The sequence below is a fragment of the Cetorhinus maximus genome, chromosome 22, assembly GCF_964194155.1.
Source record: "Cetorhinus maximus chromosome 22, sCetMax3.hap1.1, whole genome shotgun sequence".
In the NCBI taxonomy this organism is placed as follows: domain Eukaryota; kingdom Metazoa; phylum Chordata; class Chondrichthyes; order Lamniformes; family Cetorhinidae; genus Cetorhinus; species Cetorhinus maximus.
Genome location: NC_135900.1, coordinates 63,136,717 through 63,159,033, shown reverse-complemented (window position 1 = coordinate 63,159,033; position 22,317 = coordinate 63,136,717). Strand labels below are relative to the sequence as shown.

Here is a 22,317-nt window from a genome sequence, read left to right as displayed (position 1 = left end):
ATAAGAGCAGGAGTAGGCCATGTGGCCCCTCAAACCTGCTTTGCAATTTAATAAAGATATGGCTGACCCTCAGCTTCATTTTCTCGCCCTATCCCCACATCTTTTGATTATCTTAGAGTCCAACAATTTCCATCTCATCCTTGAACATACTCAATGACTGAGCATCTGCAGCCCTCTGGGATAGGGAATTCCAGAGATTCCCAGTTTCTCTTTAGCACAATCTGAAATGGCCCTGTCCTTATCCTGAGCCAGCGCCTCCTCGTTCTGGACTCCCTAATCAGGGGAAGCAGTCCCTCAGTATCCACCCTGTGAAGCCCTGTCAGGTTCTTTTATGTTTTAATGAGATCACCTCTCATTCTTCTGAATCCCCGTTTACTCACTGTCTTATCATAGACAACCCTCTCATTCCAGAATCAATCTTCTAAATCTTTGTTTCACTGCCTCGAAGGTAAGTATATTCCTCCCATAGCTTGGAGACCAAAACTGTACATAGTACTCCAGATGTGGCACCAAAATCCTGGGCAGTGCCAGCAAGACTTCATTACTCTTGTGCTCCAAACCCCTTACAATAAAGACCATTTGTCTTCCTGAGTGCTTCCCATACCTTCATGCCAACTTTGTGTTTCTTGCAGAAGGACACCAAGTCCCTCTGAAAGCAATATTTAATAGGTTCTCATAATTTTTTAAAAATTTAATGTTTCTATTCTTCCTAGCAAAACGCCACACTTGTCCACATTATACTCCATCTACCATCTATTTGCCCACTCACTTAACCCATGTATATATCTTTGCAGATTCTTAGATTTCCATCGATCTTTGGATACATTACTCTCACTAACATAGATAGTAAATAGCTAAGGCCCAGCACTGATCCACCAGAAACAAACAGCCAGTTGAAAAATTACCCTCCGTTTTGTGCCAAACATATTGCCTGCAACTCCATGAATCTTTATCTTATGAAATAGCCTTTCATGTATCACCATGTCAAATACCTTTTGAAAATCAAAATATACTACATCCACTGGTTCCACTTGCTGTTTACATCCTCAAAAAAATGTAATAGATTTGTTCAAGACAATTTCCCTTTTATAAAAGCATGTTGACCCTGCCTGAACATACGATGATTTTCTAAGCGTCCTGCTGCTACTGCCTTACAATGGATTTTTCTGATGACTGATGTCAGGCTAGCTGGCCTGTAATTCTTTGTTTTCTCTCTTGAGTGCTCATGTTGCATTTGTTGACTTCCAATCACTGGTACTGTACTAGAATCTAGGGAATCTTAGAAGATCACAACCATCCCTGTGGCCAGCTGGTTTAGAAGTTTAGGATGTAGGCCATTAGGTCTAGGGGATTTGTCAACTTTGGGCCCATTAATTTCTGAAGTACTTCTTCTTTTCTAATATTACTGACCCACTCTACTTAGACCTTGTTTCCCCACTATTTGTGTTCTTTCTCTCTTCCACTCTGAAGACAAACACAGTGCGTGGAATCGTCCCAGATTTGCACTAAGTACAATAGCGTGCAGGAAAAAAGTCATAAAACCCACCAGCCACAATGGCTGGTTTCCGCGCCATATCATTCCATTTCCAGTGCATCCCTCCCTTGATTGCCCGCTGCCTGGACCTGTTAATGGCCAACTTGGCCAGGCCCAGGAGCAGGTTCATGAGGAGGCCAGTACCGGGTGCCCATAGATCAGGAGCGTTGGACAAAATTCAAACTAAACAACAGTAAAAGGTTTTTCCAAGAAACCTGAAAAGGGAGTGCAGCCGACAACACCCGAAATAGACGTGGTCCACGGACTCCACAAGGCCACAAAAAACACAGGCATCTTGGGAGTCTGTGAACCGACACATCCTGTGGCTGTATGGGACTGCTGCATGCAACGCCCTCCTCCCCAGGTCCTCCATGGAAAGTGGGAGGACACCCCGGGACCTTCGCTGCTGAACGGCAACAAGGCGTGACCGGGCGAGGGCAAGGAAGTGGAGGGTGTGCAGCAGCAGCCCATACAGGAAACCCCTCCACACTGGGCTAAAGGACACGGAGGGGTTAAGAAGACGTGGTTGGACAGGGCACAGGTGTTAATCACTCATACATACTGTTGCATACTATTGGCAATAAACTCCCAACAATGTCTTCCTGCCTGTGGCTCCTTGTCCTGATGAGCAGTGTTCATGTCACTCAGATGTGAAACCTTTCTGCACAAGATAAAGGCAGGTGTCTCAGTCCAGGGCCTCTTCCTTGTGCAGTGTGTAACCTTCAGACCAAAGTGATGGTCCAGCCTCACACTCCCTGGGAACATTACTGATGCCTGCACCTCGGTGGTGCTGGTCACTGCTGCCAGAATGTAGTGGGCAGGAGTCACAGAGTTCCATCATTCTCAGCACCTTTAAGGTGGGGCTGCCCCCCCCCCATCTCTTCAGCATCTGTGACCAGTGATTCTGTGCCCCTGAAAGGGCTCAGATACTGAAGGCAGACAAAGGATCAGGTGCTTTTAAAGTTTCACAGCTGCATCTCTATGCTTGTGCTCTGTGATCAGGGTCATATCGAGCTGCCCTCAGCCATACTGGAGTCAGATGCCTACAGAGGCTATGTGAAGCTCTATGGAGTGTCCTTACCGCATGTTGTCATCATCCTCCTGTAATCAGGTGACTATTGGGGCCTCCACTGCATCTCTATGACATGAGCCTGAGCACTGAGGGTATGTGCGCTGCCCTTAGCCAAGACAGGAGTCAGATGTTCACAGATGCAAGGTGAGGATGTCAGGACTGTCCTCACTGCATCTCGTCATCCTCCATGAATCTTGCGGCTATGAGGGCCTCCTGAGTGTGCCTGCATCACCTGGCTAGTGCGATGGCCTCATCGCCGGCATCTTCGCCTTTGAGGACCTCATCACCATCATCCCCTTCAACATCCCCCTTATTGGACAGGTGCAGCTCTTCCATCTCCTCCTCAGCCAGGTCCTCCCCGTGCTGCAGCACCAGGTTGTGTAGTGCGCAGCAAGCGACGATGATGCGTGACACCCTCTGGGGACTGTATTGCAGCGCCTGACCAGACCTGTCATGGCATCGGAACCTCATTTCCAAAATGCCTATCATTTGCTCCACCAAAGTCTGGTTTGCGGTATGAGCCTCATTGTACCTACGCTCTGCTGCAGTCTGAGGCTGCCGAGTGGGTGTCAGTCTGTGGGTAGCCCTAATCCCCAAGGAGCCAACCCTGCAGCCTCTCTGGGCCCTGGAAAACGTCAGAGATCTGAGACCTGCTAAGATGTAGGATTCAGGGACACTCCCTGGGAACCGTGCACAGACCTGTAGGATGCGTTTGTGACGGTCGCACACCAGCTGAACATTCAACGAGTGGAAGCCTTTACGGTGGACATAGTTGAGCCCTTGTTATGACGGAGATCTGAGCATCATGTGAGTGCAGTTGATGGCACCCTGCACCTGTGGGAAACCCGAGATCTGGGCAAATCCCAGCGCTCTTGCATCCTGGCTTTCCTGATCTCGTGCGAAATGCACAAAGTTCTGTGAAGATGGCGTCCATGACCTCCTAGATGCACTTTTGGATGGAGGCTTGGGAGATCCTATGGGGCCCTGGAATAAGCCACTGGCATAAACATTGAGTGTCAAAGTCACTTTCACGGCCACTGGCAGTGGATGCCCTCTATGTCCCCGTGGCACAAAATCCTGCAGCAGGCGGCATATGTGACCAATCAGTTCCCTAGACATTCGCAGTCTTCAGCGACACAAGTTCTCGGTCATCTGCAGGAATGACCAGTGCTGCCTATAGACCCTGGGTCTAGCGAGGTGCCTACGAGCGACGGCTCTCTGTGGATCTTCAGCTGCATGCGCAGGAGGCCCTACCACCCCTTCATCTTGAGGGAGCTGCTCCTCCTTTTGCCGAGCCAGGCACCTCTGCCACTCTCTTCTTCTTCTCTGGTCTCTGGAAGCCATGAGGCATACTGCTAAATCATGATCCTGATGTTCTCCTCCTGCAGGATCCAGGAGAGAGACATGTGGGTTAGCTTGTGTGTCCTAAGGACGTCTCTTGGTCCTGAAGGCTCCTTCATGCATGCCAGAGTGTTCTGGCCACCACTTGGACAGCCAGTGTGGAGTGAGCTCGTTGGCTGTCCAAAACCCCACCCAGCACCGCCTCACTCCACCTGACCAATTGGCAGCAGTTTTGCCCACTGGACTGCAGGCTGTGCTCTCAGCTCAGGTACAGGAATTCTCCTAGTCTGCACTGCAAGGCTGCACTGTTAGCTTGCACCATGAGGGATACTGGCCCAAACCTTAATAAAGACACTGCAAGGGGCTCTGAGCACCTCCACCAGTGACTGCGCCACGACCACCTTTCACAAGGGGATTCTACAATTTGCCTAGTTGGGCAATTGTTCTGCTGCCCCATAAACCGCATGTTAATTTCCAGTCTGCGCCGAGATGCTAAAGTATTGAAATTAGGTTCTCGATATGTGGTAGCAGGAAACGCAGCCCGCCATTGACGAGTGGAGCGGAAGATCACAAACTGGTTTGACAACGGCGTGAAACCAATTTTTGGCCTTCTCACTATATTGTCACCCACCGCACCAGCCATAATGCCCGACACCAAAGTGGGGGCGGGAGAGCTGGAAAATTCCAGCCAAGGTATTTGTTTAATATCTTTGCCATTTCCTTATTCCCCATTATAATTTCACCAGTCTCAGCCTCTAGTGCACCCACATTTACTTTCATTACTCTCTTCCTTTCTGCATACTTGTAGCTCTTACAATATGTTGTTCTACTTCTGACTAGTTCATTCTCATATTCTAATTTTCTCTCTTTATCAGTCTTATAGTCATCCTTTATTGGGATCTAAAACTTTACCAACCTCAGATTTACTGCTTTATTGGGCAATAACATAAGCCTCAACCTTTAATCTAATACTATTGTTATTTTCCCTAGTTAGCCATGAATGCATCACTTTTCCAGTAGAGTTTTTCTTCAATGAAATGTAGGTTTGTTGAGAATTATGAAATAGTTCTTTAAATGTTTGCCATTGCTCCTCTACTGTCATACCCTTTTAAACTAATTTCCTAAATGATTTTAGCCAATTTGTCCCTCATGCCTGTGTAATTGGCTTTATTGAAGTTAAATACATTAGTTTTGTACTTGCGTGCTTCCTCCTCAAACTCTATATAAAGTTCTATTTTATTATAATCACTCTTTCCCAGAGGATCCCTTACTGTGAGATTACCTCTGTCCCATTACATAAAACTAAATCTAAAATGGTCTCATCCCTGGTTGATTCAATAATGTAATGTTCTAGTGTCTTGAATGCAGTTTGCAAACTTGTTATGCAAACTACTTTTGCCAATTTGATTTGTTCATTTGGTATAATGATTAAAGTCTCCATGATTATTGTATTACCTCTGTTACCAGCTCCAATTACTTCTTTATTAATACTTAGTCCAGAAGTATAGCCAATGTTTGGGGACCTAAAAGCAGCAGTGCTTACTGCCCATTGTTATTTCTTAACTCCATCTATACTAATTCCACTTCTTGATCTTGTGATCCAAGACCCTTTCTCACTACTGTCCTTACTCCGTCCTTTATTATCAGGGCTACTCCTCCTTTTCAATTCTGTCTGTCTTTTCAAGATGTCAAGTACCCTGGAATATTCAGTTCTTACCATATAATCATGTCTCTGTAATGGATATTAGATCAAACCCAGCTCACCTTGCCTATGAGGTTCACCTTCTGCTCCCTTGCCCCCCTATTTTAACCAAACCAAACCACGCAATTTCCCATCCTGGCCCCCATAGCTGGTGTATGGTTAATGGTTTCCTCTCCTAAGGTTCTGACCACTTCCCCTTAAAATCAGCTGGCATCACATCTCGCACTCTTCATCTCTCTGTCCTTGCAAATTTCCACCCTATCCAAACTCTCCTGGCAGGAATTCCTGATTCCCTGACTCCCTCCAGTGCCAGCATCCCAAGTCTCAAATGCCCCCATCCCCCAATTCTGATTAGTCTAGGACTGAATTCGTAACCTGATGATTCTAGGGAGAGAGTGCTATCCACTGTGGCCAGACTGAGACACCCTATTTACTGGGATTTACACTGAAGAATGCAAAACTACTGGTCAAAATTACAGTGGACTTCCCTTTTTTGTCTTTCTACTCAGGTCGAATGTCACCCATACTTTCCTCAGCCCCAGTTGAAGGAGTTTTGCGACTCCCATGGAATTGTCATCGTGGGCTACAGCCCCCTGGGAACTTGTCGGGACTCTCTCTGGTAAGCAGCCTCCTTGTTTTCCCTCCCCCAACTCTGAGATACCAACTCCCTGCTGGGTTGCGGATCCAGCCAGTTGACCATTCTGTGTGTGTGACGTGAGACAGTTGAGGGGGGGGGTGTTGGGAGGCGCGCTGGGAGGTAATGGAGGGAGATTGGAGGGGTTGGGAGGCGCGCTGGGAGGTAATGGAGGGAGATTGAAGGGGTTGGGAGGCGTGCTTGGAGGTAGTGGAGGGAGATTGGAGGGGTTGGGAGGCGCGCTGGGAGGTAGTGGAGGGAGATTGGAGGGGTTGGGAGGCGTGCTGGGAGGTAGTGGAGGGAGATTGCGGGGGGTGGTGGTTGCCAACAAATCAGGAAGACGGTGGTGTCGTGCCCATTGCCTTCCTGCTGCCATGGCTTTTTGCCAGCAACAGGAAGGTGGTGATAGCCATTCTGCCCAGATGTCAATTTTGCCGTTTAAATGATCAATTAAAGACCTCCTCCCACTGCTGATGACATTTTACCAGCAGCAGGTGGGCTGTCTGTCAACTGGGGCATTCTGGCATGGGATTAATAAGAGATCTCGTAGTTAAGGATCCTCTAAGGGGTAGTGAGCACAACATGGTAGAATTTCAAATTCAGTTTGAGGGCGAGCAACTCGGGTCTCAAACCAATGTCCTCAACTTAAGTAAGGGCAATTACAGAGATATGAAGAAAGAGTTGTCCAAGGCGGGCTGGAGAAATAGACTAAGGGGAAAGTCAGTAGCAGTCATAACGCTCAGCAAAAATTTATCCCGGTCAAAAAGAAGGACTCGATGAGAAGGATGAACCACCCGTGGTTAATAGAGACGGTCAAAGAGAGTATCCAATCAAAAACTAAGGCATACAAAGCGGCAAAAACTAGCGGTAGACCAGAGGACTAGGAATTTTTTTGGAGTGAGCAGTGGATGACTAAAAAGCTAATAAAGAGGGAGAAAATTGATTATGAAAGTAAATTAGCAAGAAATATAAAAACAAACAGTAAGAGCTTCTATGGGTATATAAAAAGAAAGAGATTGGCTAAAGTGAGTGTGGGACTCTTGGAGGATGCAACTGGAGAATTGATAACGGGGAACAGGGAAATGGCAGATAATTTAAACCAATATTTTGCTTCGGTCTTCATGGTGGAGGACACTATAAACATCCCAAATCAGATAAGCAAGGAGCTAATGGGAGGAAAGATCTTGTAACAGTCTCTATCATGAGGAACAAAGTATTTGACAAACTAATAGGACGAAAGGCAGACAAGTCACCAAGGTCTGATGGTCTGCATCCAAGGATTTTAAAGGAAGTGGCTGCAGAGATAGTGGACACGTTGGTCGAAATATTCCAGAACTCTCTGGATTCCGGGAAGGTCCCAGCGGATTGGAAAATTGCTAATGTGAAGCCCCTGTTCAAGAAGGGAGGGAGGCAAAAAGCAGGAAACTATAGTCCAGTCAGCCTAACATCTGTCATTGGGAAAATGCTAGAGTCCATTATTAAGGAAGAAATAGCAGGACATTTATAAAAGCTTAACGTAATCAAACAAAGTCAACATGGCTTTGTGAAAGGGAAATCATGTTTGACAAATTTGCTAGAGCTATTTTGAGGATATAACAAGCAGAGTTGATAAAGGGGAACCGATAGATGTAATGTATTTGGATTTCCAGAAGGCATTCGTTAAGGTACCACAAAAAAGGTTATTGCACAAGATAGGAGCTCATGGTATTGGGGGTAATGTATTAGCATAAATTGAGGATTGGTTAACACACACAAGACAGAGTTGGGATTAAATGGGTCTTTTTCAGGTTGGAAAGACATAACTAGTGGAATCCCACAAGGATCAGTCCTAGGCCCTCAATTATTTACTATCTATATTGATGACTCGGAGGAGGGGGCAGAGTGTAATGTATCCAAATTTGCTGATGATACAAAAATAGGTGGGAGGGCATGTTGTAATGAGGACATAAGGAATCTGCAAGGGATATAGATAGCAAAAACAGAATTACCTGGAAAAACTCAGCAGGTCTGGCAGCATCGGTGGAGAAGAAATCAGTTAACGTTTCGAGTCTTCATGACCCTTCGGCAGAACTGAGTATAGTTAGGAGAAAGGTGAAATATAAGCTGGTCTAAGGTGGAGGGGCGGGGGGAGAGAGAAGTTGAGGGTGGGATGATTGTGGAGATAAGCAAGCAGTGATAGGAGCAGATAATCAAAAGATGGCACAGACAAAAGGATCAAAGAGGTGTTGAAGGTGGTGATATTGTCTAAGAAAAGTTAATTAAGAATGGAAGGCAGGATACTCAAGGTACAGCTCTAGTGGGGGTGGGGTGGAAAGACTAACAAAGTTTTAGTTTTAGATTTAAAAATAATGGAAATAGGTGGGAAAAGAAGAATCTATATAAATTATTGAAAAAAAAGGGAGGGGGGAGAAACGGGGTGGGGATGAGGGGAGGGGGAGTTTAAGATCTAAAGTTGTTGTCAATATTCAGCCCGGAAGGCTGTAAAGTGCCTAGTCGGAAGATGAGGTGCTGTTCCTCCAGTTTGCGTTGGGCTTCACTGGAACAATGCAGCAAGCCAAGGACAGACATGTGGGCAAGAGAACAGGGTGGAGTGTTAAAATGGCAAGTGACAGGGAGGTTTGGGTCTTTCTTGCGGACAGACCGCAGGTGTTTTGCAAAGCGGTCCCTCACTTACTTAACAATAACCTACACACTGATGCTTAATTTGGGTTCCGCCAGGGTCACTCAGCTCCTGACCTCATTACAGCCTTGGTTTAAACATGGACATAAGAGCTGAACTCCAGAGGTGAGGTGAGAGGGACTATCCTTAACATCAAAGCCGCATTTGGCCAAATGTGACCTCAGTGTGTACCATCTACAAGGTACACTGCAGGAATTCACCAAGGCTCCTTAGACAGCACCTTCCAAACCCATGACCACTACCATCTAGAAGGAGAAGGGCAGCAGATACATGGGAACACCACCACCTGGAAGTTCCCCTCCAAGCCATACACCATCCTGACTTGGAAATATATCGCTGTTCCTTCACTGTCGCTGGGTCAAAATCCTGGAACTCCCTCCCTAACAGCACTGTGGGTGTACCTACACCATGTGGACTGCAGCGGTTCAAGAAGGCAGCTCACCACCACCTTCTCAAGGGCAACTAGGGATGGGCAATAAATGCTGGCTGAGCCAGTGATGCCCACATCCCGTGAACAAATAAATAAAAAATAATCAGTTAGATAACCACAAGTCCATCCCCATTTCAGGTACTCTAAACCCTCATTAGCGAGGTTAACATTCTATCTCCCAACCTTTGCACTACTCACAGGGTCACATTTCAGCCAAGTTCAAACCTTGCTCCTAAGGGCACTATGGTGGATTCTGGTGGAGGTGATGGGGTCTCAGCCGTCGGCAGGAGAGCCATTTGAGAGCCCTCCGTTCGCTCTTTGGGGAAGGCCTGGCACATCTTGTGCCACTCAGGCACTTAACAGGCCAGTGGTGGGCCTTTCACTGAGATCAAGGACCCTGGGAGCACAAATCCTGCTCACTGAGAACTGTCAGCCAATAAGAGGCTGACCAGCCTTCTTTACTCAGCAGCGCCATCAGGAATCTGGTGGCTGCTGCTGATATGACATTCACCTGAGGCCTAGGATCATCATTGGGTTAATAATGCCGGTGGTGGGATGAGGCCCTTAAATGGATATTAATTGCCCATTGAAGGACCACAAATGGCAGTGGGGCGGGAAGACTGCCCACAAGCCTTTCCGCCCAGACAGAATTGGGGTGGAGGTGGGAAGGTGGTCAGGTTCCCAGCAGCCACCCTCCCAGCTGATTAAATGCCCTCCCTGCCAGCAAACTTCCCATAGGGGAGAGCACAAGATCCCACCCGATGAAAATGGCTACAGCTTTGGGACTGGGCAATATCTCTCTCTCCCTGATAGCACCTTACCTCCATAAACCTGCCCTACATGATTCCACACATGTACAGTTTGCAACAGCAAACACAAGATAACCTGGGGCCAGAATCCTGACTGATCATTCTCCTTCAGTAACCAGCAACACTGAGTCGACTTGTAAGAGCACAGATCCCCCTGTCTTCAAGGTCGTCAGGTGTCAGCTAGTGCTCAATGAATAGCACTCATTCCTTTGTGACAGAAGGCTGTGGCTTCAAATGCCACTCCAGAGACTTTAGCACATCATCTAGGCTGACACTCCAGTGCAGTACTGAGGGAGTGCTGCACTGTCAGAGACATCATGTTTCAGGTGAGATGTTAAGCTGAGGCCCCACTGCCCCCTCAAGCAAGCACTAAAGATCCCATAGCAGGAATATGAAGTTGAAAATGGGATTTCTCCCCTGGGCCTGGCCCTACATTTATCTCCCCTAGAACAAGAAGGCAGCTCACCACCACCTTCTCGAGGGCAATTAGGGATGGGCAATAAATGCTGGCCCAGCCAGTGAAGCCCATATCCCGTGAATGAATGAAAAAACCTGTTTGTTTATCTAATTGGCGTTTGGGGGATCTTACTGTGTACGAATTGTCTGCTGTGTTTCTCACATCACAACTATGACATCACAACGCTTCAAAGATATTTAATTGGCTGTGAAGCATTAACATTCTCAGATTGTCAAATATATAAACGTCTTTCTTTTTATCACACTCACAGTCATATTTGTATTTGGGCTCCAAACACAGTGCCTTGAATAAATAGGTGTCACTTTCTAGTACACTGCTGAGCTGTACACGCCCAGGAAAACACACTTTGTCCTGGGTTAACTGGCCACAGTCACTGTCTTGGCTCACAGACTGAAGAATGATAATGGGGTGAGGTAGCAGAGGGGCGGCCGCTAGCTAGGGAACTGTACCCAACAAAGTGGCACTCTCGGGGATATCGGGGAATCGGAGGGGGATTTTTTTTTACCACCAGCATTGTCTGTGCCTGCAGGGTGAATATCAAGATTCCCTCTTTGTTGGATGATCCTGTCCTAAACTCTGTGGCAGCCAGGCACAAGAAGACCAGCGCCCAGGTTGCCCTGCGTTTCCTGGCTCAGCGGAACGTAGTCGCCATTCCAAAAAGTTTTAACCCACAGCGCATTAAACAGAACTTTGAGGTATGGTTTTGCTTAATTCTTTTATATTGAGCTATAGATTTATTTCAGCGTATTTTACATTGAGATGTAGCTACAGCACACTGGTCCATATTGCTATTTCTGCTTCAGATTGAGCCTTCTCCCAGCCTTCCTCATCTAAACCTTTCAAAGTACCTTTATCCCTTTCTTCCTCATCTGCTTGTCCAACTTTCTCTTAAAGTGTGTCTGTGCTAATCACCTCAACTATTTCTTCCAGGTTCCCCATTTATAACTAAACTGGCAAGAAGACTTTTCTGCATTGTTTATTATAAAACATTATTATTAGTAAATACTACAGAAAAAAGACACTTGTTGCCAAAGCATTACACTCATTGCGTCTTTTTCAACTGAACAAAACAGGTGGCAGTCATCCCCTTGTTCATTCCCTTGTGCAATGCCTTGACCAGAGTCAGCCTGCCTGGTTTCAATTTAAACAAAGCTTGGCAGTTAACTGTCAGTTATCAGTTACCTGGTGCATTCTCCATGGCAATGCCTCTACCAATCAGGGTCCCCTTGCCATAGAACCATAGAAAAGTTACAGCACAGAAAGAGGCCATTTGGCTCATCTTGTCCATGCCAGCCTGAGGATACCCAGGTGCCCTTTCTAATCCCACCTTCCTGCACCCGGCCCATAGCCCTGCAGTTTACAGAACTTTAGGTGCAGATCCAGGTAGTTTTTAAAACAGTTTAGAGTTTCTGCCTCTACCACCAACTTGGGCAGCGAATTCCAAACACCCACTACCCTCTGCGTAAAAAAGTTCTCCCTCGTGTCCCCCCTACACCTTCTGCCACTTATCTTGAATCTATGTCCCCTGGTTCTAGAATTCTCCATCAAGGGAAACAATTTTATCCTGTCCACTCTATCTACTCCCCTCATAATTTTGTACATCTCAATCAAGTCACCTTTCAGCCGCCTTTGTTCTAAGGAAAATAACCCCAACCTATCCAATCTCTCCTCGTAGCTACACTTTCCTAACCCTGGCAACATTCTTGTAAACCTCCTTTGCACTCTCTCCAGAGCTACTGCGTCCCTCCTGTAATGTGGTGACTAGAACTGCACACAATACTCCAGTTGTGGCCTCACCAGTGTTTTATACAATTCCAACATTATATCCTTACTTTTATATTCTATACCTCTGCCAATGAAGGATTCATATGCCTTCTTTACAACCTTGTCTACTTGAACAGCTGGCTTCAGGGACCTGTGTACTTGTACGCCAAGATCTCTCACTTCATCTACCCCTCTTAGTATATTCCCATTTATTTCGTAATCCCTGTAACTGTTTGACCTCCCTAAATGTTTAACCTCACACTTCTCTATGTTAAAATCCATCTGCCACTTTACCGCCCACTCCACCAATCCATCTATATCGTTTTGGAGATTATGGCTAAACTCTACACTATCCACTACTCGGCCAATCTTTGTGTCATCTGCAAATTTCCCAATCGTGCCCCCCACGTTCACGTCCAAATCGTTAATATATAACACAAACAGCAAGGGTCCAAACACTGAGCCCTGTGGAACACCACTTGAGACAACTTTCCATTCGCAAGGGCATCCATCAATCATTATCCTTTGTTTCCTATTACAAAGCTAACCTTTCATCCAGTTTGCCACATTACCCTGAATCCCATGGGCTTTTACTTTCCTGACCAATCTGCCATGTGGGACCTTGTCAAACGCCTTCCTAAAATCCATGTACACAACATCCACTGCACTACCTTCATCAACCCTTCCTATCACTTCCTCAAATAATTCATTCAAATTTGTGAGGCAAGACCTTCCTTTAACAAATCCATGCTGGCCATCCCTGACTAGTCCATGCCTTTCCACATGACAGTTAATCCTATCTCTCAGGATTGATTCTACTAATTTGCTCACCACCGATGTAAGACTAACTGGCCTATAATTGTTTGGCATTTCCTTTGATCCCTTTTTAAACAATGAAACTACGTTTGCATTTCTCCAGTCCTCCGGTACCTCCCCTGTATCTAGTGAAGATTGGAAAATCATCCTCAGTGCCAACCAATCAGCACTCTCTTGTCATGAAGTATAAATTGCTGTTCCCTTTACATTTGGTATTCTTGCGAATGTGTGCAAGACGAAAAGTTTTTTTTCAGCAATACTGAAGTTTTGTACTAGCAAATGACTATTAGTAACTATCTTATTTTTATGGCCCCTAGGTTTGAAATCTTGTCTACAAGGTATCTTCTCTACATCCACCCTATCAAAATCTTTCATTACAGGAGCATAGGAAAAAGTGTAGGCCATTTTGCCCCTCAAGCCTGTTACTTTATTGAATGAGATCATAGCTGATTTGCAACCTAACTTCATAACTTTTCCCCATATTCCTTAATCTTCTGTTCAAAAAAGTTATCAATGTCAGTTTTAATTTGAACAATTGGCCTAGCATCGGTTACCATTTACAAAAGAGAGTTCCAAACCTCTTCCACCCTTTGTGTGAATAGCGTTTCCTAAGTTCACTCTCAAAGGTTTTAATGCTACGTTTTTCACTTCCTACTCTAGTCCTAGACTCCCCAGCCAATGAAAATAGTTTCTCCCTATCTAATTTATAAATTGCCCACAGTAACATGAAAACTTTGATCAAATATAACCCTAATTCATTTAATCTTCCCATATAACTTAATCCTTGGAGTCCGGGGCAGAATTTTACCATCGTTGGGTGGGCTTGGCGGGGGTGAGCTGGAGTGGCCACAAAACAGACTGTCACTCGCGATTGGGCCACGACCGTGATTTTGCGCTGGCGGGACAAATAAGGCCCACCCGGTGTGAACGTTGGCTGCAGAATGTTCGAGAAGGGGCGGCCGTGGGCGGGGGCCTGTTGGCTGCCGGGTATAATGACGACCCAGCGGCTGGTTCAAAAATGGCGCGGGCAGTGCCAGGGAGGCTGCCCGCATCGGAGTTGCTGCAACGACATGGCTGCAAATGAGGATGTAGACGCCAGGCGGGAGGGCAGGTCGGGTGGGCACTCGGCCCCCCGTTTATCGGACGAGTGTCTCGCTGCCCTCCTGGAGGAGGTGGCTGCCAGAAGAGATGCCCTTGTCTCCAAAGTTGGGAAGAGGCGGCCAATGCGCCTTACAGAGAGGGTATGGAAGGAGGTGGCAGCCCGTGTGAGCAGCCACGACGTGGAGCGGTGCGCCTGGGTGCAGTGCCGGAAGTGGTTTAATGACCTGCTGCCCTCAGGCAGGGTGAGTATCGTGTTGGCATAGATCAGTGTGATGACGTGTTTTGGGCTGACCATCCCCCATTGGAGCTCAGGGGTGTTAGAGTCTGAGTGCCAACTGGCAATGATGCCGAAGCTGGCCAAGGGGGTGAGTCTTGGCTGCTTGGACTGAGTGCCTTGTGGCTGGAGGGCCACAATCCGGATGTGCCCTGCAAGGTGCTCCCTCAGCTGGGGCTGGTCAGGCTGCAGTGGCGCTGCAGGTACAGAGTGGACTAATCAATGCTCCTCTGTCCTTTCAGGAGAAGACATCCTGTGACAATATTGAGAGGTCGCGAAATGGCAGAGGACCCCCCCAAACCTCCTCATCCTCTCCAGGTACAAGCAGGAGATCTTGGAGCTCGAGAGGCGCCATGTACCTCAGTCAACTGACCGTGGAGGGGCTGGGGTGTCAGGTGAAGATGAGTGCGGTGCACAGAGGTGAGAGTTTTGGATGATGCAAACACTCTTGTACAGTCTCATTATTGATGGGAGCCTCAAAACTGGATTCCCCATTGATCATTGAAAGACGAGGGCACCATGATACAGATCTCCATTGTCTCACCAGGGTGACTGGCATGCACAGTGAGTGCGATGACTTTAACTAATGACATGTTATTCTTCTCCCTTAGATCTGCCACCAAGCAGCCAATGTCAGGACCTCTAGAAGCCACCTCTGACACTGGAGGACCACCAGGCTCCAGAAGCACCTGTGTCACACCCACACTCTGAAGCAGGCACCAGTGTAGATACCAGCACCTCGGTGGGGCATTACTTCAGCGGTTAGTATCTCGGAGCACATTGGTGAGGGCACTTCACACTGGCTTGAGGTGCAGGTGGAGGCAGAGAGCGTCCAGAGCGCCGGCAGTCGGAGGACTGCTGGGGAGCAGAAACATGCTCGGTCAAAGGCTGATGATGAGCCTCTGGAGTCGTCTATTAGGCAGCAGATGCTGGATGTCCAGTGGGGTGTGCGAGAGGATCTGGCGGAGATCCAGGAGGGTAAGCGTGCCATGGTCCCCATTGTAAAGAAGTCCCTGTGGAGCGTAAGCACTGTGTTGACCCTCATGGCCGAGTGCACTGCCTCCTCCATTGAGAGAGTGGCGACTCTCATGGAGAGGCAGCTCCAGGGACAGAATCAAGGCTTCCTGGAGTTGTGCTTGGACCTGCAAACCCTCACACAGGCACTGACCTCAGGCGGTCCATCAATGGTGAGCAGGGAGGCCCAGAGCGACCTCACGTTGGCGCACGAGCCTGTTGTCTCTGTGGGATCCTCTCAAGGCGCTCAGGATGACGGCAGCAGCTCCTCCATCCCTCTGCCAGTGACCGTGGGTTCCGATGAGGCTGTGGTGACTGGGGAGATGCCAGCTGAGGCACTGGCTGCTCCGACCCAGGCGGGGCCAGCACAGGCCCCACCGGCCAGAGGATGACTGCCAAGGTCATCAAGGCCAACAGGACAGCAGAGTGAGCAGGCTGTCTCCAATGCCGGTGCCAGCAAGAGGAGAGCACCTAGATGTAGCACCTTTAAACCTAAGCTTAAAGCACATTAATCACAAGAGGGACTGGTCATGGGTGATCTTTTGTTCTCCCTTTTTTTAAAAAGTGTGATCATCAACTTCTGATATTGTTCTGCTCATAATCTGTGAGTGCCAATGTTATATTACATTTGCTTTTATGTTATTGGCCTGAGTATGCTTCATTTGTTCTTTAGGTGCAGGGTATGCCAGTATGTAATGCTGGATGTGGGTGGCTTGAAACTTTATTGCGCAGGCACTGAGTGTATCTTGGGGGCAAAGGTAAGAGTCATTTCTGAGATCCAGGGTGGAAGTGGCAGCCCTGGCATGAGGTGGTCATTCTTAATTGGCAGCCTAGCTGAAGGAGCGTTGGATCAAGGCATCCCTGGTGTCCCGGCCTCTCTGGAGGTTACTGAGGCCTGCCTCCATGCCCTCAGCGTTCCTCTCACCGTGTTCCTCTTCTGACTCACTACTGGATTCATCCTCTGGGGCCTGTGGAGCTGTGTCAAGATCCTCTTCCTCCAGTGGGTCCCCTGTTGCCAGTGCCAGATTGTGCAGGGCGCAGCATGTGACCACTATCAGTGACACCTGCTCTGGGGGGTATTGTAGTGCTCCCCCTGAATGGTCCAGGTATCGGAAGCGCATCTTCAGAAGACCTATGGTTCTCTCCATCACCGCCCTTGTGGAGGCATGACTCTTATTATAACACTGCTCTGCCTCTGTTCTTGGATGGCGGAGAGGTGTCATGAGCCGCCTTCTGAGGGGATAGCCCTTGTCACCCAGCAGCCAACCATCCAGCCAGGCTGGAGCACTGAAGAGCCCCGGCACCTGGGAGTGTCTGAGGATGTAGGCGTCGTGGGAGCTGCCTGGGTACCTTGCACAGACTTGTAGAATCAGCATCCTGTGGTCACACACTATCTGCACGTTCATGGAGTGGAAGCCATTCCTGTTGACGAAGGCACCGGGCTCACCTGCTGGCGCCTTGATGGCCACATGTGTACAGTCTATAGCACCCTGGACGCGGGGGAAGCCAGCAATGGCCGCGAAGCCTCTGGCTCGCTGTGCCTGACTGGCCTTGTCCATACAGAAATGAAGGAAAGTTAATACCCGCTTGAACAGAGCATCAGTCACCAGCTTGACCCAACTGTGAACAGCTGATTGGGAGACTCCACTCAGATCCCCCACTGATCCCTGGAAAGAGCTGGATACGGAGAGGTTGAGGGCCACTGTGACCTTCAGAGCCATTGGCATGGGGTGTCCACCCACACAGTCAGAGCTGATCTCAGGCCCAATCATCTGACAGATGGAGGTGACGCTCTCCCTGGAGAGGTGGAGCCTCCTCCGGCATTGCACCTCGGACATATTGCAGTAGCTGCATTGCCACCTGTAAACCCTGGCAGCGGGATAGTGGTGTCTTCTGCGGCCCCTTCTGCCTTGGACTACCTGCTGGCCCTGTGCCCCTTGTGCCTGCGCCTCTCCTGCCACAGGTCCGTCCCCTGGAAGCTGCATTGCGACACGTGGCCTCCTCTCCCTTCTGCCCCTCTCTTCCTCCTCCAGAGGAGGTGCTTCCAGCAGAGACCACAATCCCCATTCCCAGGGTAAGGGAACGCTGTCTGATACCTGGAAGGGTCCACACAGTCTGAATCCTCAGGGGGCCTTGGGGACACCAATGAGTCCTGAAATGATGCATGGAAAGAATGAAGCCCTGAACAGAGATGAAGCTGCCAAGTACAATAAGCTACCAGCAACAGACTATCTCCAAACTCCTCACTACTGACACTGGCAAAGCTGCTGACCCTTTTTATCCTGCCCGTGAATGAGGTTTTTGCAAATTGTAGGCTGCTCGCCTGCCTGTTTTGCCCGTGTGACAAGCGAAAAATTGTACGGGCAAGCGTTAAATCGCCGTCAGTTGAGTTGTCAAGGGCTTTAACTGTCCCCTTATTGGTGGGTGCGGCTTCGATTCCCACACGTGCCCGCCGACGAAATATAGCGTGAGTACGCGATGACGTTAGGATGCTCACCCGATGTCATCGCGCGTCATTTTATACTCATTCAGGTCGGGTCGGGCGCCCATCCATTGAGCGGAAAATTCAGCCCCAGGTTTCTGGTAAATCTATGCGGTATTCCCTCCGAGGCCAGTATATCCTTCCTCAGGCACCACACCCAGAACTGCTCACAGTATTGCAAGTGTGGTTGGACCAAGGGTTTGTATGGCAGAGGCATGACTCCTACCCCCTTGTATTGTCCGCTAGATACAGAGACCAGCATTCCAGTCGCCTTTTTGATTATTTTCTCTGCCTGTTCATGATATTTTAATGCTCTCTGTTCCTGGGCTCTCAAGTCACTTTGGACCTCCTCTGTTTTTAGATTTTCAGCATTTTAAGAATACTCTGCTTTATCCTTTTTCAGCTCCAAAGTGAATGACATCACACTTGCCTACATTAAGATCCATTTGCCACCATTTTACCCATTCACTTAATCTATCAATAAATTTGGATATATGGCTTTCCATCCCACCATCTAAGTTATTAATATAGTGAATTGTTGCAAATTTCTAGTCACTAGTCACATCTGCCAATTTAAGTACCTGCCCATTGTCCCTGCTCTATCTCCTGCCATCCAGCCAATTTTCTAACCAGATCAATAATTTGCCGTCAAATTTCATGAGCTTCAATTTTAGCTAACAGTCTTTTATGAGGAACTTTATCAAATACCTTCTTATATGGTGTGGACACTCCCCTGTTCACTACTTTAGTCACCCCTTCAAAACATTTTATCAGGTTCACCAGGCATCACCTACCCTTTATAAATCCAACTTGTCTCCCTCTGTTATGCTGAAACTTTTCCGAGGTGTCGAGCCACTCAAGCCTTCCTTATAAATTCCAGGAATTTCCCAATAACAAATGTTAGGCTATTGGCCTATAAGTCCCTGGTTTCCCTCTCTCCTTTCTCTTGACTGACAGGCACAGTTTTCTAATTGAACAGGACAGTTCTGAACTGAGAGAACTTTGGGAGATTATATTTGAGCATCTGCAATGTTCTTGCCTATTTACATTAAAACCCTGGGATGGAAACCACCTGGTCTTGGGGGTTTGTACCTCTTCAATATCATTGTTTTTCTTTATCACTGTTATTTTGCTTATATTAATTTTGGTGAGTGCCTGTCCCTGATTCAATGATAGTTTCCTTGGGATGTCTGACATGCTGACACTTCCTCCACTGTACATACCGATGCAAAGCAATTATTTAACATCTGCCTAATTTGCACGGACAACATCCTGGTTATCAGTTCTCAGGAGACCCGCCTTGCTCCTGACTACAATTTTTTTCCTGACTGCAATAATAAAAATGTTCTGATATCTCTTTCAAATTTCTTCTCCTGCCCCATTTCTGTAGCTCTTATTATCTGGAGGATTTTTGTTTTGTTTTGCATTTGTTATGCCTTTTCTTTTATTTTTATGTTGCTTGTTATCTCTTTGGCTCCATGCATGTCTACTACAAGTATTGGAGGTAAAAAAGCAACACCTTCTTTCCCCCCTCTGCACCACATCCCCACTTTCACCAAATTCTCACTGACTTTCTCACTCTGTTAATGTTGCACTCTTCCTCTGCCCCCCACCCCCACTCTGTGCTATCACTTGTGACAGACAGGGGAGAGAGGAAAACTGAACTCCTTTATTTTTTCTCACCGTCTGTCCATGAGCAGAGGTGTTTTAATTTTTGAAGCAGGCTGTGGCATGTTTCCCCAAACCCTCTGTCTGTGAAGCCAATTTTAAAGTGACTCGCAGCAAACTCTCTTTAGGGTTAAATCGGAAGTATTATTTATTCACACATTCAAACCTGGGGGATGGTCGTCGTAACTACATATGTGCAAGTACACACGAAGGAAATAGGATAGAAAAAGTTTTACATCTAGGAATAAATTTAAAAAAGAATGGAAGATATGGGCCGGGATTTTACGGCCCCTCCCGCCAAGTGGGCTATTATGTATCCTGCTGAACTGAATGGAGATTTAAATGGCTCGCCGCATCCCGGGGTGGATTCATGCCACAGCGGGGCTGTAAAATCCTGGCCCTGGATATAAATTCATGGGAATGTCAGAATTCAGTGAGGGTTCTTTCACATGGGAGTTAAAGTTTAGGCAGGTTCAGCTAGCTGAAAGCAGGAGTTGCCAAATTGCTTCAAAGTTGGTGATGAAGCAGCGACATGACGTTGGTACACAGAGACGTGGTCCATGCTACAGGCAATGGCAGGAATCTTCCAGGGAACCAGGCTTTGAGGAGATTTAGACTTAAGCCAGGCTTTGTTGTCAGCCTGGAGCCTGGCTTTGGCGTTGACAGGCTGGATGTTTAACAGCAGACTGCCCTGGGAGACCAGGAATATAATAAAACTTTCCAAAGGTGAAAGGAGCTTAGGTCATGTGGTGTTGCCCATTGATGTGTCAGTTTCAGGGTAACAATCAGTTTCTATGCCTCTGCTCATAGAGATAGAGAGGAGGACACAGAGGAGATAGATGGTGGCTATCAGAGCCTCCACAGATATAACAAGTTTTGATGGCTCTCTTTTTGTTGTAAGCCCAGGCTGGGGTGACAGACCTTTTCTGCTCCTATGTTTCATTTATCATAATGGATCCACATAATAATAGGCGTGAGATTCCATGAGGATGAGGGTTGAGCTTTGCCTGTATTTACTGTTGGGAGTTTCCAGAACTGTAGCAGCTTGTGAATCATGTGACCTGTAGCAGCTAATTTTTGGTCCAGCAAAGTCCATTTTTAAATAAGCAGAAAGTGAGGTTTGATTTAAACAGTTTATGATCTCTTTCATGTCTTTTGGACATGATACACTCTTTTATCTTAAACACCTCTATCAGGTCACCCATCAGTTTCAGTTGGTTAGGGAGTGAGATCCACAGTGAGCTCAGGTTGAAAACTCAAGGTAATTAATAATTTGAGAGGTCACAGATTCGGTAACTTTTAACCAATATAAATTTGAATTTCTTCCTTTTTTCTGTCATTTCTTAGATTTTTGACTTTTCTTTGACGAGTGAAGAAATGAAACAGATCAATGCTCTCAACAAGAATCAGCGATATGTGGAACTTTTAATGTAAGTTTCCCATCTGTGAAACCACTGTCAAGAACCTTACTGTCATATTGAATACAGCCTCCAACTGTTCAAAAAACAAAATAATTGTTACTGTTCAACCCCACCCATTGCTGATGGCTCAGGGAAGAGATGCTCCATTGGCTGTGATGCTGGTCGATACAGACCAGGCGGATTTCATCCAATCCCAGTCCTAAACTCTCTCCCCTAACAACACTTTCCATTAGCAGTCACTGGAAACCACTAGCCGTAAATTAAGGTGCCATCAACCTTCTCCATTGGCACAGAGTCCAGTTTCCTTGCCATTCAGCTGAGACTGACAAACTCAGCAAATCAGGGCATTATGGGACTGTGTGGCTCAGCCACACTTGGCAGAGCCTGGTCTGGCCATGGGTGTATATTATTGCCTTAGCCTAACCCATCACTTCCTGTTCCATTGCTGTAGGTGGAAGGATCATCCAGAATATCCTTTCAATGAAGAATACTGAATCGCGCTGTCTGCGGTGAGAGGTGTAAGGATGGAAGATCCCTGACTGAAGCAGGATGGAACTAAATTGGGGCTGGTACTACAGACAGCGTGCAAACTCTCAACAGGGACAAATGATTGGAAATAATAAAGAAAATCTATTGCATTATTTTTGTCCTGCTTGATCGCATCTGGAACCGAGAGCATTTGACAGATAGAGTGCAATAACTCTTTGGAGAATTCATTGCAAAAGCCCTTTTCTGATTGGATAGACTATTTTTCTATACTTGTTGCAAATTGGTTTTGGAGGGAAAGCACATTTCTGTCACCCACGGGGGGAGTTATTTCTGGGTTTAGTTTAGTTCCTGATTATTGGCCGCTTCTGAGTTGCAAAGCTTGAGAAAGTGTGCATTACTTCTTCGTCCTGTTGAGCATCACCAAGTGGCACAGTTTTGAACTGTCAAAGATGTTGTGACATGAGCACTACTGTACCTTAGAGGGGAGGCAGCTGCTATTGAAATAGGGGCTGAAGCTTTTCACATCGGCCAAAAAGGTACTGAGGCACAAATCATGGGTTAGCAACTGCAACACCCTACAATGAGACACTGGCGCCACTGGCTGTAAC

General features: G+C 47.2%; 2 protein-coding genes across 2 annotated transcripts in view; both read left to right on the top strand.

The window, feature by feature from the left end:
* LOC144696751 (aldo-keto reductase family 1 member D1-like) overlaps positions 1 to 21,831 on the top strand; it is a 42,605-nt gene extending 20,774 nt beyond the window's left edge. The window contains exons 6-9 of the mRNA XM_078568434.1: positions 6,159 to 6,268; positions 11,210 to 11,375; positions 21,147 to 21,229; positions 21,672 to 21,831. Of these exons, the coding sequence (XP_078424560.1) occupies positions 6,159 to 6,268; positions 11,210 to 11,375; positions 21,147 to 21,229; positions 21,672 to 21,714 (402 nt within the window). The 3' untranslated portion in view covers positions 21,715 to 21,831. The remainder of the gene's footprint in view (positions 1 to 6,158; positions 6,269 to 11,209; positions 11,376 to 21,146; positions 21,230 to 21,671) is intronic.
* Positions 13,578 to 16,401, top strand: LOC144696753 (uncharacterized). The gene is made up of 3 exons (XM_078568436.1): positions 13,578 to 14,603; positions 14,878 to 15,055; positions 15,247 to 16,401. Exons 1-3 carry the CDS (start codon positions 14,202 to 14,204, stop codon positions 15,279 to 15,281), a joined length of 615 nt encoding a protein of 204 aa, XP_078424562.1. The 5' UTR covers positions 13,578 to 14,201; the 3' UTR covers positions 15,282 to 16,401.
* Positions 21,832 to 22,317: the final 486 nt, after the last annotated feature.